The sequence below is a fragment of the Sander vitreus genome, chromosome 9 (assembly GCF_031162955.1).
Source record: "Sander vitreus isolate 19-12246 chromosome 9, sanVit1, whole genome shotgun sequence".
In the NCBI taxonomy this organism is placed as follows: domain Eukaryota; kingdom Metazoa; phylum Chordata; class Actinopteri; order Perciformes; family Percidae; genus Sander; species Sander vitreus.
In genome coordinates, this window is record NC_135863.1 from 2,707,033 (window position 1) to 2,719,328 (window position 12,296).

Consider the following 12,296-nt stretch of genomic DNA (forward strand, 5'->3'; position numbering starts at 1 on the left):
GAACGGGAAGTAAAGGTATATAGGTAATGGCATTACATTACAGTAGTCAATTTTTAAAGAAAAATATCTAATAGAAAAAAACACTCTGAAACATTTTAAAAATGTAATTGGTTTTCATTGTGAAATCAACCTTCCCAATCCTGAAGACAAACTATATCAACACTAGATTGTTTATAGCAACTACAACCACATAATAAGCACACCAAATAATTTGACTATCACTTTGTACAGATTGGAAGAGTTACTGCCTACTGTCTACATTCTGTAAATTTGCAAATCAGCACAAATAGATAATGCCAATAGATGTGGTCCAAGCTTGATTGACTGGTCTAAAATTGCAAAATCATAATAATAATTATTATTATTAATAATAATAATAATACTAATAATATTAATAATAAAATAATTCCGATAGTTTGAATGTATACCAGTGCTGTTTTGACAAGTTTCCAAAATGTGTCTTAAAGACCATCAAGATCCTACAATAATATGATAAACAACAATCAAACTGTATTAGACCAAAGGACCAGAGGTAATGATGTCATTGACAGTGTTCATCTCTCTGGGCAAAGGAAAGAAAGGCAAAAAAGCTCGGCAGGCAGAGAGGCACAGATTATGTTTGCATGCAAGTGACTTACATGCAAGTTCATTCAAACACATACAGACATATGTGTTTAAATCAGAGTTACCAAGTGGGAGGCATCTACAGGGGATCTAGTGGTATTCCAGCATGCAAGCAAAAGTTTGGCTACAGACACTAATAGCTACTTGATTGATCCAAATAAGGATTCTGATTTGGAAAGATGAGAGCAGTCCAGGACTAAGTGCCAAACCTCCATGTACCTCGGTGGCCTGCTTTTGTATTTCCTCAGTCTCCAGCTTGAGTTTCTCCCTCTCTGAGGAGAGCTCTGAGGCCAGGTTGCGATAATCTGCACTGCTTCGCTGACTGGTCTGCAGCTGCAGCTCCAGGGCAGTAATCTGAGAAGAGAGCTCATCATCACTTCCCTGTTTGGATTTCAGGAGTTCATCTTTAGCATGTCGCATTGCCCTTAGTTCCTCCTCCAGCCTCAGCCTCTCTTTGGTCTGGGTTTCTGTCATCTCCTTTAGCTTTTGAAGCTCAACAGAGTTCTCATTCAGTGTCTTACTCTTCTCCTCTATAGTTCTGTAAAGGCCCTCATTTCTGAGGTTTGCCTCTTTGCCTCTGGCCTGCTCCTGGAGGAGTTGTTGCTGCAGGGCCTTCAGCTCGACGCTCAGCTGTGCCACACGCTCTGCAGAGGTCTTGTTTTGTCTCAAGCTTCTCTCCAGCTCCTCCTGCAACCTAAGACGCTCTTCTTCACCTCTCTTTTCTGACATGCTGGCATGTTCTTGGCTCTGGCGTAGAGTGGTAATGGTGCTGGTGTACTCTGTCATGGCCATGGTGGTGTTTTCCAGCTCTGTTTCTACCTGCCTTCTTCTGAACACCTCCTCTTGGTTAGCCTTCCTCAGATTCTCCACTTGGCTCTCCAGCCCATCTCTCACAGCCTGAAGGTCCTTCATGCGTCCCTGCAACCTGCTCATGTTCTCTTCCACTCTGCTTCGCTCCCGACTCTCTTTCTCCAGCTCCAAACGCATCTTCAGAAGCTCCTCCTCGCACTCCCCCAGCTGGGTCGCAGCCATTGACGAACTTTTTAGCTTCACTTGCAGCTGGGCCAAAGTCTGCTCAAGCACACCCTGCCCTTCTTCTATAGTTCTCCTCCTGCGGGTCTCCTCCTCTAGGCTGTGTGTAACGTAGGTCAGCTCCTCGCTCTTCTCCTGCAGACTCTTCATGACTTCAGCCAGCTCCTCTGCATACTGGCTGCTCTCCTCGACTCTCTGCCTCATCAGCACCTCCACCTGACTTTCCACTTCTCTCCTCCTGCGCCCTTCCTCTGTGATGACAGCGCGCTGACTGTGAGCCTCTTCTTCTGCCCTCTTCCTGTGTTCCTCAGCCTGGCTCATTGACATTCTGAGCCTCCTGAGCTCCTCCTCCAGATTCCTCCTCTCTGCCTCCATCCTGTCATACTGCAGCTGAAAGTCAGCTGCATCCTGCTTCCTCTGGGTTTCCAGCATCTGGATGTCTGTGCGGTTGATATGGATCTGGGATTCGTAGCTGAGCTTAAAGTTATTGATCTCTGTACTGCATAGGCTCCTTACCTTTGACATCTCCTTCTGTAGGTCCTTGATCCTCTCTCCATCCTCAGCCAGCTGCCGCCGCAGCTGTTGGATCTCCTGCTCCTTATTTAGCTCACTCTTCTCCACCTCCACCTTGGACCAGCTGATCGTCTCCAGCTCCTTCTGCCTCTTCCTCAGAACCAACTCGTACTCCTCCTGCTGCGTAGTGTAGCGCTCCTCCGCCAGCCTCCTCTTCCTCTTTTCTTCCTCGAGCAAGTAGTTGAGACGTGTCACCTCATCGTTGAGGTCCGCCAGCTGGCTCTTAGTGGTGTCCAGGCGGTCCTTGGTTGCATTGCACTGCAGCGCAGTCTGACTTTGCACGCTGGACAACTCCAGCTGGTAACGGGAAACGGCCTCCTCCAGAGATTTGTTCTTGGCGTTGCGGTCTTGCATGTTCTCCCTCAGCAGGCGAAGTTCTTCCTCTAACAGGTCAATCCTGGTGTTACGAATCTGAAAGCAAGACACAGCAAAGATGAATGCAGAGGTAGTTTTAAGAACTACATGTTAATGTACTTGATGTGATACTTGACGTGATAAAAACACTTCACCACAGTGTACTTGGATGATTGAGTCATTGATCGATCGATCGATCGGTCATCAACCGATTCATGGAATCACCAAACATCTAAATGAATATTCATAGTTTCCTTAAACCTGCATTATTGATTTTTTTGTTCCACTTGGAGGCAGCGCAACAAGCTGTTAACACAACACTAGTCTCGCAGTAAGGTTGTGGGTTGTAAAACCAACAGGGATGCACGATTCAGAAAATGTCATGATTTGATTTGATGAATATCGATTTTCAGGCTCAAGATTCGATTCAAATCGATTTTCGATTCAAAAACGATTCTCGATTAAAAAAACGATTCACAGTATGTAAATGTACTTACTTTTCCCATGTGATTGCAGTAGACATTTAAAAATATGAATCAATTTTTGGAATTCTATGAATCCATTTTGAAACAGTAGAGCTTGAATCACGATTTGAATGTTAATCGATTTTTTTGCACACCCCTAAAAACCAAATCACTGAAAAGTAATGATACTTGTTGTAATGCTTACGTAGTACTCCCTCAGCTACTGTGTGTTAAGCTAGTTGCTATGTCCCTGAGCAGGATGATGATAAAAGCTAAACACAAATGCAGAGAGCAAGAATATTCAGTTAAGTCAAAGCACAAACAAAAATGTGATTTAAAAATGTATAAAGCAAGCACAAATATTGAAAGAACTACAAAAAAACAACATTAGTACCTTGAGCTCCTCCATGTTTTTGAGCTGCTCTCCCAAGAATTTGTAGTAGTCGCCAGAATGGGCGAGCAGCTCCATGTAACGGGTCTGCAGTTGTGTAGCCTGAGACAAAGACAAGGCAAACTCTTAATTTCGATATGTGTCACTTTACTTCACTGATTCGTAAAAATGTCATTGATCCTTTCATTTAACATACAAGACTAAAAGGGAAAAACATTGTCAGATACTACTGGGTCACCATTAGGGCTGGAACCAGAATATTCGACTATTCCGATATTCATTTTGTTTTTCCTTTAATACTGTAATGAAGTTGAGACGGATTCAACTTTAGGAGAAATTCAACCCGACGTTATGCTGGGGTGTCCAATCATGTAACCGGCGATCGGACTTGTCAGTCTGCTTTGTGGCGGTGTGAGAGTCCCGTACAGGAAACAGGAAACATCACTGCCTCTATCGATGCCACAAAAAGGTTTTAAAACACTACGGGCCCTATTTTAACGATCTAAGCGCACGGCGTGAAGAGCCTGGCGCAGGTGCGTTTAGGGCGTGTCCAAATCCACTTTTGCTAGTTTGACGGTAGAAACAAGGGTCCGGGCGAATGGTTCAAAAGGGTTGTACTTAGTGTCTTCATTAATTCATAGGTGTGTTTTGGGCGTAACATGTAATAAACCAATCAGAGTGTCATCTCCCATTCCCTTTAAAAGCCGGGCGTGTTTGTACGTTGGTGCATTGCTGTTATGAAGGCAGATTTACACCGTAATATTTTTATTTGTAATCTTTCTTGAATGTTTGTGTGCTGCTCCGTATCCCTGTGTGTGTGTAACAAGCATAGCGTGCGCGCGCTGTGCACGAGCCTAGGCGCATTTTAATAATTTGCTGTTAAAATAACAATGAAATGCTGCTCACTGATCACTTCCCGCTGCCTCAAGATAGCAATATGTCAAGAATGCACCTGAACACACCTCCCCTGTAAGACCAGCACGCCCATGGGCGCAAAGATGGGCGCAGGTGCATTTGCTATTTAAACGACGAGGGCGCTGGATGGGAAATTGACAACTGCGTCGGTCTTAAACTAGCAAAGACACTTGCGTCGGGCTTTGTGCTGCGCTGTTTAGGGTGCAAGATAGGGCCCTATGAGGGTAAAAAAAAAAAGAAACACAAGCACTGAGCTGCCCGGGAGTTTGTGTTACAAATGACTGTTTCCTGCAACAACAAAGCACAGTCGCTCCATCTCTTTTCATTCTCTCTTTCTCCATGAAATGAAGCTGCCTTCAAATGTGGTCAGAAATGTCTAGATCTATCTATCTATCTATCTATCTATCTGTGCCTCGCGTAACATATGCCATCTCCTTATATCCCATTTTCCTAGCAGAAACACGACCATGTTTGGAAAACATTCTAATCTTGAACACTGCTGTCTAAAGCTGTCCCTGTACATCTGTCTAGTGCGTAAAAAGTCCTTCAATCTTAGGAGTCAGGAATTTATCTCGTCTACAGATTGGTTCAGGCTCCAACCTTAAGTTCGGGGCAAACTGACCTTTGCATATCTCTGGAGGCGCCTGTGTTTTGTTACCATTTGCTTACAGTGGAGAATTACAGGGTCATAACATTTTCAGCTATCTTCAACACTGGAGGACTTACTTTCAGGAAATATCTTTAGGAGACACATGTTTCAGAGGCATATTTTAAGGATCTACTTATAATTAAAAATTACTCAATAGATGAACAATCATTGTTAAGAAAATCATGGTCTATGTAATTTTTCCATTACAAAACGATCTGATGGAAAACAACAATTATGAAATATAAAGTCTACTTGTGCTACATTGGGGTCTGAATGTGCCCTGAGTGAACGGTCCCCCCCAATTCGGATATTCCCTGTTGTATTAGTACCGACGCTTCATGCACAGAAAAAGGTAATCGGGACAACCCTAGTCACCATATGCCAAAAGATGCTTCAGGGTTTTAAATGAGAGAAAATGTTTTTAATTTGGTTTCTTTACTTCCAGATTAAGATCCGTCGACGGTGACTTCAGCATCGTCCTTTTGATGGGGATGTTGAGCAACGTCTCTAAACCAGAGGTGTAAGAGGCCAGGTCCGTTTCATAGTCCTGTAAAACAAGCATACGGAAGTCATTAAAACGAATTATGCTGATGAGTTTGAGGTCTGTTATATGCAGGCCTGCTTACCTTGATAGAATTCACACAGGTCTCGTTGTCCTTCAGCACACTCTCTACCGTCTCCCGTCTCGCTATGATTTCTGAGTTCAGGGCCTTGAGAACACAATAATATAAAGGTGTCAGAGGACTTGGACACTCAACACAGTGAGAAAGTTAATCAATAGCAATGAAAGGCTGAGCAGGAGACCTTCTGCTTGTTAATATGGTCCGTCAGCGCTTGGATGCTCTCTATCTTGGTGGTCTGCAGGGTGTCTTGTTTTTTGCGCGTGGCGTCAATCCAGTCAATAAGGGAGCTACTGGTCTGCTTGTAGGTCTGCAGCTGAGGATGATACAACTGCAAATCCAGGACTCTGAGGAAGAAACACAAGAAATTCAAAGTATAGGGCCATATCTTGCATGTTTTTTCAGTTTTAACTTAAGATAACTAGTGATTAATGTGAGATACAGAGGGGAAGACTGAAAGAGTGAGCTCCTGTTTACACAAAACTCCAATCCGATGCAGGCTGGGGTAAAAACGTTGTACTGTGTCGAGGGCTATAATAAATGGTTATTTTCATTATAGATTAAAGATTAATGTCCACCAGAGGTTGTACAGGTTCCACCTTAAAATTGGTGTAGTCAGGCCTGGACGATTAATCGAAAATGTATCGGCATCGAAATTCTGAAACTGTTATCGACGTATTTTTCCCATGACGATAATTCCGATAATTTATTTCTGTTGATAGGCCTACTTTCTCCTTAAAAACATTCTACCATGTGTGCAGGGTCCGAAATTTACACTAGCCAGTCGCCAAATGCAGGGGCGGGCCGACACGTACACACACAAACACTGGCGGTCTGGCGCACACGCCACACACTACCTTCTGTTTACTGATAGCTAGCATTTAACTCAGGCTAATTAGTTAGCTAGTAGTAGTAAGTGGCAATTTCTGGCAGCCAGCATTCCAAAAGGAAGCACAATGAAATTAAATGTTAACCGATCATTAACCGTTGACCGACAAGCAGGAAACGGAGTCTCAGTTCACCCGTCCGGGAGGCTCTGACACACTTTCGGCTCTCCGTGTCCACGGACAGCTGTAGGCTTGTACCGGTGTTTATGTTCTGTGCATTGTCGGACACATGCAGCCACTTTCCTGAAACCACTTGCGGGACTGACACAAGTCCACAGCGGCCCGCGGCGTATATGTCTGTCTCCAGCGCCTCCACCTGCAGGTTGTCAGCTGTGTGTCTGCCTGCTATACTCTTGGACGGCCGATTTAACTCGCCGGTCCTCATCAATATAGTTTCATGTGTCACGTAGCTCTCCACAAGCAGAAAAAAAGAGGAGCTTAAAACGCAACTTGCTGGTTCAAAGTTAGGACTAACAAGTTAATTAGCAGTTGAAAAATAGACTGTATTGAACAGCCTATTTACATATATATCATGCAGAAGATGTTTTTTAAAACTTTATACAAAAAAATGTATGTCTGTTGTCGAATCACAATTTTTTTTAAATTATCGTTCATTTATCGTTATCGAGGTAAAATGTGCAATTTATCGTGATTTTGATTTTAGGTCATATCGTGCAGCCCTACTCGGGGCAGCCTTTGGATCACTCAGTAGAAGCGTGCGCCCCATTTAGGCCGAGTCCTTTGCAGCTGCCCAGGTTGAAATCCGACCTGCGGCCCTTTGCTGCGTGTTATCCCCCATCTCTCTCCGGCCATTCCTTTTTTTAAAAAGATTTATTTTGGGCATTTCAGCCTTTAACAGAAAGGATAGCTAGATATGAAAGGGGAGAGAGAGGGGGAAGACATGCAGGAAAATTGTTACAGGTTGGACTTGAACCTTGGACCTCTGCATCAGGGCATAAAACCTCTCAATATATGTTCACTTGCTCTACCAACTGAGCTAACCTGGCCACCTCCCCCTGCCATTTCTGTTTATCCACTGTCACTATCAAATAAAGGGAAAAGCCCCCGAAAAAATAATCTTAAAAATAAATCCAAACAAGCACTAGTAAACCCATGAATGAATTGTAAAAAGAAATTAAAGACCTGTCTTTTTAATCTGGCTTTTAATTTGGAGTAATGTATAGCATTAGTTTATAAGCGTTAATCATCGGGTTTTATACAATTTTTTCCAACCCTGGTGTTTATTTTATTTATTAATTCTGAACATTTTATAGTCTTATTGTTGTAATTTTTAGTCACTCTTAAAATCTATCAAAAAAATAATAATTTTGTTCTGTGAAGCACTTTGGTCTGCATGGCTGCATGATAGGTGCTATATAAATAAAGTTGTATTGTAGGACTCACAAATCTGTCTTTGTATTACGAGCAACAGTCATTTGTGGAATGTGACACCGCCGCAATCTGCACGTAAGCCGTGCTCGCAAATCACTTCTGTGAAATGGGACTCAGGTCCATACATGTAATGAGAGTCTCACAGTGAATAGGTTTGTCTCGGGACGAGTGTAGGGCTGCAACTAACAATTATTTGCAGCATTGATTAATCTGCCGATTATTTTCTTGATTAATCCATTAATCGCTTGGTCTATAAAATGTCAGAAAATAGTGAAAAATGTCCATTCTAGTTTCTCAAAGGACAAGGTGATGTCTTTAAATGTTTTGCTTCGTCAGTCCAAAACCCAAAGATATTTAGTTTAGTATGATATAAAACAGACAAGAGCAGGAAATCTCCAAATATGAGAGGCTGAAAACAGCATTTTCTGCCATTCTTGCATGAAAAATGTAACGATTAATCGATTATCAAAATAGTTGCCGATTATTTTTCTAGCAATCGACTAATCGTTGCAGCTCTACACGAGTGATTGACTGGCTGACCACAGAGTAGACAACGATGTGACACACTGCTTGAGCCCTGTCCCATACCTGTATCTTCTTTTAGGTCCTCAGGTCTAGTTATGGATAACTGTTGGGAAACACGATTGAACATGGATCCTTGATATAAAATTGATATTTGAGAGAGAGGGAGACATACCTGGTGTCAATCTGGCCCTGGAGTCGTTTCCAGCGGTCAGACAGCAGGCCCACCTCCTCGGTGTATTTGGACAGCATCATATCACACCTGTGGAAGGGTCCGCCCACCTGCCCGTTCCAGTGGCTGGCTTTGGCCAACGCCGCCTCCATGGAGGCCAGAACTTCCTTCTTCTGGTCCAGCTCTGCTTTAATATTCTACACATCAACAACACACGGGAAACACCAGTCAAATGTGACACCCCTGACCGCTTATCAAGATATTTTTTAAATATCGTGGCACACACCAAATGTAGTCTGGTTCAACGGAAGTACATTTCCAAGATAAAGCCCACCTTCCGCTCTCTGTGGGTTGCCATTTGCAAAATCCCTTCGCTCTGGGAAACAGCAACAAACTTTGAGCTAGCAAGCTACCTGCTGAAAATGGCAAGTTTTAAAGAAAAGTTTGATGGTGCAACCAGGCAGGCCTCCTTGGTTTTTTCGAGGAATGATTGTAAAGATTTACAAAGAATATGTTCACGGCGTTTCCTCTCTAACAGGGACGTTTTGGGACCGATTGGTGGGATTGCTGTGGACGAAGTACACACGGAGATACACTGGTAAAATCTAATGAGGTTTAACCATGTATCCAGCTAATTTAAATAGCTCACGTTACTGTATTGTGTGAACAGTTAACTTCATTTAACATTGTATGTGGCGTTTTCTTTTGCGGGCTGCAAATGTTCCACCATAACAAGTTCTTTCCCAAGACCAAGACGATTGTGATTGGTTTAAAGAAATGCAAACAACCCAGAGCGTTTTTTTCTCCTATCCCAGATTGTATCTGTGGTTTAGCCAGACTTTACTCCACAGTAGAGCTGGGTGATATGGAAAAAAAATCTAAAATCACGATAGTTTTGACCAAATACATTGATGTCGATATTGCGTCAATATTGTAGGGTTGACTATTTGGTGCTTTCACAAAATATTTATCACACAATGAGATTTTTGATAAATAATCACCAATAATGTGGATACAATGACTAAGTGGGTAAAGGCAAATAATAAAACAGCTAGGAGGTCTTGTAGGTTCAATCCCGAGACCAACAGGATAAAGTGTGGGTGGGGAAAGTGAAAGAGGGACAAATGCTGCTCTTTCACTTTCCCCACCCACACTTTATCCTGCTGGTCTGGGGATTGAACTGGTGCGCTTGTCCCTCCCTCACTACAATCACTAAGGTGCCCTTGAGCAAGGCCCTTAACCCCAGCCGCTCCAGTGGAGCTGCTCAGTGGCCAGCAGATCAGACTGTGGTTGTACTGGGCAGCTTCCGGGTATGAATGTGTAGCTGTGTGAATGTGACAGGTTGTTGTTGCAAATGAGAATTCGTTCTTAATCGACTTACCTGAATAAATAAAGGTTTAAAAAAAAAAAAGTGAGACTACACCCAATGCAACACAGTGGGACTCTCTAGCTTTCCCACACCAGCTATAGATAGATAGATAGATAGATAGATAGATAGATAGATAGATAGATAGATAGATAGATAGATAGATACTGTATTGATCCCCAAGGGGAAATTCAAGGTCCCAGTAGCTTAAAGACATCACACACAACATACACATACATCATAAACAGGATGATAAATAATACATCCACAAGAATAACATGGACAATAAAAGACAAGATACTAAATAAAAAGTGAGGTGCTCTATGAGAGTGTGTGTCATGGTGGTAGTGCAAGACATAGTAATATGAAAACTATAGCAGTGCAAGGATGAAGTTTAAAAAAAAAGACAGCATTAAATATTAAATTTAAACTGATGGGTGAACACTGAGCCATGTACTGGCATTCTGTCCCAGTTTGCCAGGTATGAGGCTGAGTGGGGTAGAAGAAACGGCTGGGAAAATGACAGCAAAACTGGAGCGATTTTTGCAAGAGATGTTTGAAAATGTAGTACGTTTTCTAAAATACCTTCAGGGTCAAAGTGTAGTCCTCGACTTCACTGGGCGACAGAGAGGTGGTCTCTTTCTCTGTCAGTCTCGCCTCGTGAACTTTCACTATGTCTTCAGCTTGTGCCACACACTCCAGCATGTCTCTTAGAGCCTGCAGCCTGATGGAGAGGAAATGATGGAGACATGGAAAAAAAGTCATTCCAGGAAAATGAGACAGAATACATTTAGACAATGTGTAGTAGTAGCTTCCTTTACATTTGCTGTAACTAAGTAACTTGTGAATTTTGTTTTGTTTTGATCTGTGGTCATCTTAGTTGGGATCTTGTGTAGGCATGGGTCGGTATTATAACCTTCAGCAAAAATATCATGGTTTCACGGTATTGCGGTATTGCAATTACAGCTTTAAAATGTTTTTTTTTTAAATGTCTGAGTAAAAAAAAAAATTCCATTCCATTGAACACTATGTATTTTATTTTTAAACACACTGCACACTGGCAGGGAGACGGATTACTAAACTGCAGTTTCTGTCATTGACCACTCATAAAAAACAGATTATACCTCAGGAACGGTATGACAGGAAATGCTAAAGATTATGTTTTAGGCATTTATTTTTAAAAGACAGCTGAAGACATGAAAAGGGGAGAAAGACAGAGGGGAAATGACATGCAGCAAAGGGCCGCAGGGCAGAGTCGACCCCACAGCCGCTGCATCAAGGAGTGACTCTATATATGGGCGCGCACTCTACCAGGTGAGCTACAGAATGACAGAACGTTCCCGTGGTTTTGAAACCTTGACTTTTTCAAACCTCGGTATACCTTGAAACCGGTAATCGGCCCATGCCCATTCTTCTGTAGGGCTGCACGATGTGAGGAAAACATCTAACTGCACTTATTTTTAATTATATTGCGATTGCGATGTGATATATGATATTGGAGGGTATGGTCATTTTTGTGTCATTCTCATTTTCATTGAAAAATATAAAAATAAAAAAAAATTAAAATGATTGAAGAGTGATTCTGTACCAAACAAAGTAGTCTGTAGTTTCTGTAGTCTGTAGGATAGGATTTGAAGGCCGTACATCTATGCAGCACCACAATACTTTATTTATTTTATTATACTTAACGGTTTGACATATATTTTGCCTTTAACAAATATTGCGCACCCCCCCTGCGATTTGGATATTGCTAGTCTATATTGCGATTTCGATAAAATTGTGATTAATTGTGCAGCCCTAATCTTGTGTATATGAAATTGAATCTTTCTTGCTAAAGATTTGATTTTTTTTGGATCCCCATTAGCTGATGCAGATAAGACATTTTCAGACAAAACAACCACAAAAAGATCTTGATTTCTTCCAGTTACCGCTGCAGGTAAGCTGATGAGCTGCTCTCCAGACTGGCCAGTCTTTGGTCGATGACTCCGAGCTCACTGCGGAGGAACTGGGCTTTATCTGAATCACTCATGCCCTCCAGCTCCTTGGAGATACTCTCCCTCAGACGCAAGTACTCCTCGCGCATCGAGTCGACGTCACGCTGCACCGTCTGCAGGATAAAACACGCGCGCACACACACACACACACACACACACAAATATCGCAATCAATAAGTATTTGGAATATTCTTTTTTTTTCATTTGAGAGGTATTTACTTTTCAAAAAGCAAACAAAGAAATTAAAAGATGTATTTCTGGCTGTGTATTTGTGTTATTACATTATCTGGGTCACATAACAGTGATATATAACCAAAAGATGGATCCTGAATTCATTCAAA

The 12,296-nt window shown here is 42.3% G+C and overlaps 1 protein-coding gene across 2 annotated transcripts in view; it reads right to left on the reverse strand.

The window, feature by feature from the left end:
• The window catches only part of dspb (desmoplakin b), a 35,772-nt gene that overhangs the window by 7,619 nt on the left and 15,857 nt on the right, over nucleotides 1–12,296 (reverse strand). Inside the window, exons 16-23 of one of the 2 annotated variants that reach the window (XM_078258343.1) lie at nucleotides 11,890–12,068; nucleotides 10,547–10,685; nucleotides 8,599–8,792; nucleotides 5,807–5,969; nucleotides 5,629–5,712; nucleotides 5,442–5,549; nucleotides 3,442–3,540; nucleotides 844–2,640 (exon numbers count right to left, since the gene is read on the reverse strand). In XM_078258343.1, the coding sequence (XP_078114469.1) occupies nucleotides 844–2,640; nucleotides 3,442–3,540; nucleotides 5,442–5,549; nucleotides 5,629–5,712; nucleotides 5,807–5,969; nucleotides 8,599–8,792; nucleotides 10,547–10,685; nucleotides 11,890–12,068 (2,763 nt within the window). The remainder of the gene's footprint in view (nucleotides 1–843; nucleotides 2,641–3,441; nucleotides 3,541–5,441; nucleotides 5,550–5,628; nucleotides 5,713–5,806; nucleotides 5,970–8,598; nucleotides 8,793–10,546; nucleotides 10,686–11,889; nucleotides 12,069–12,296) is intronic. The other variant, XM_078258344.1, reaches the window with a different exon arrangement.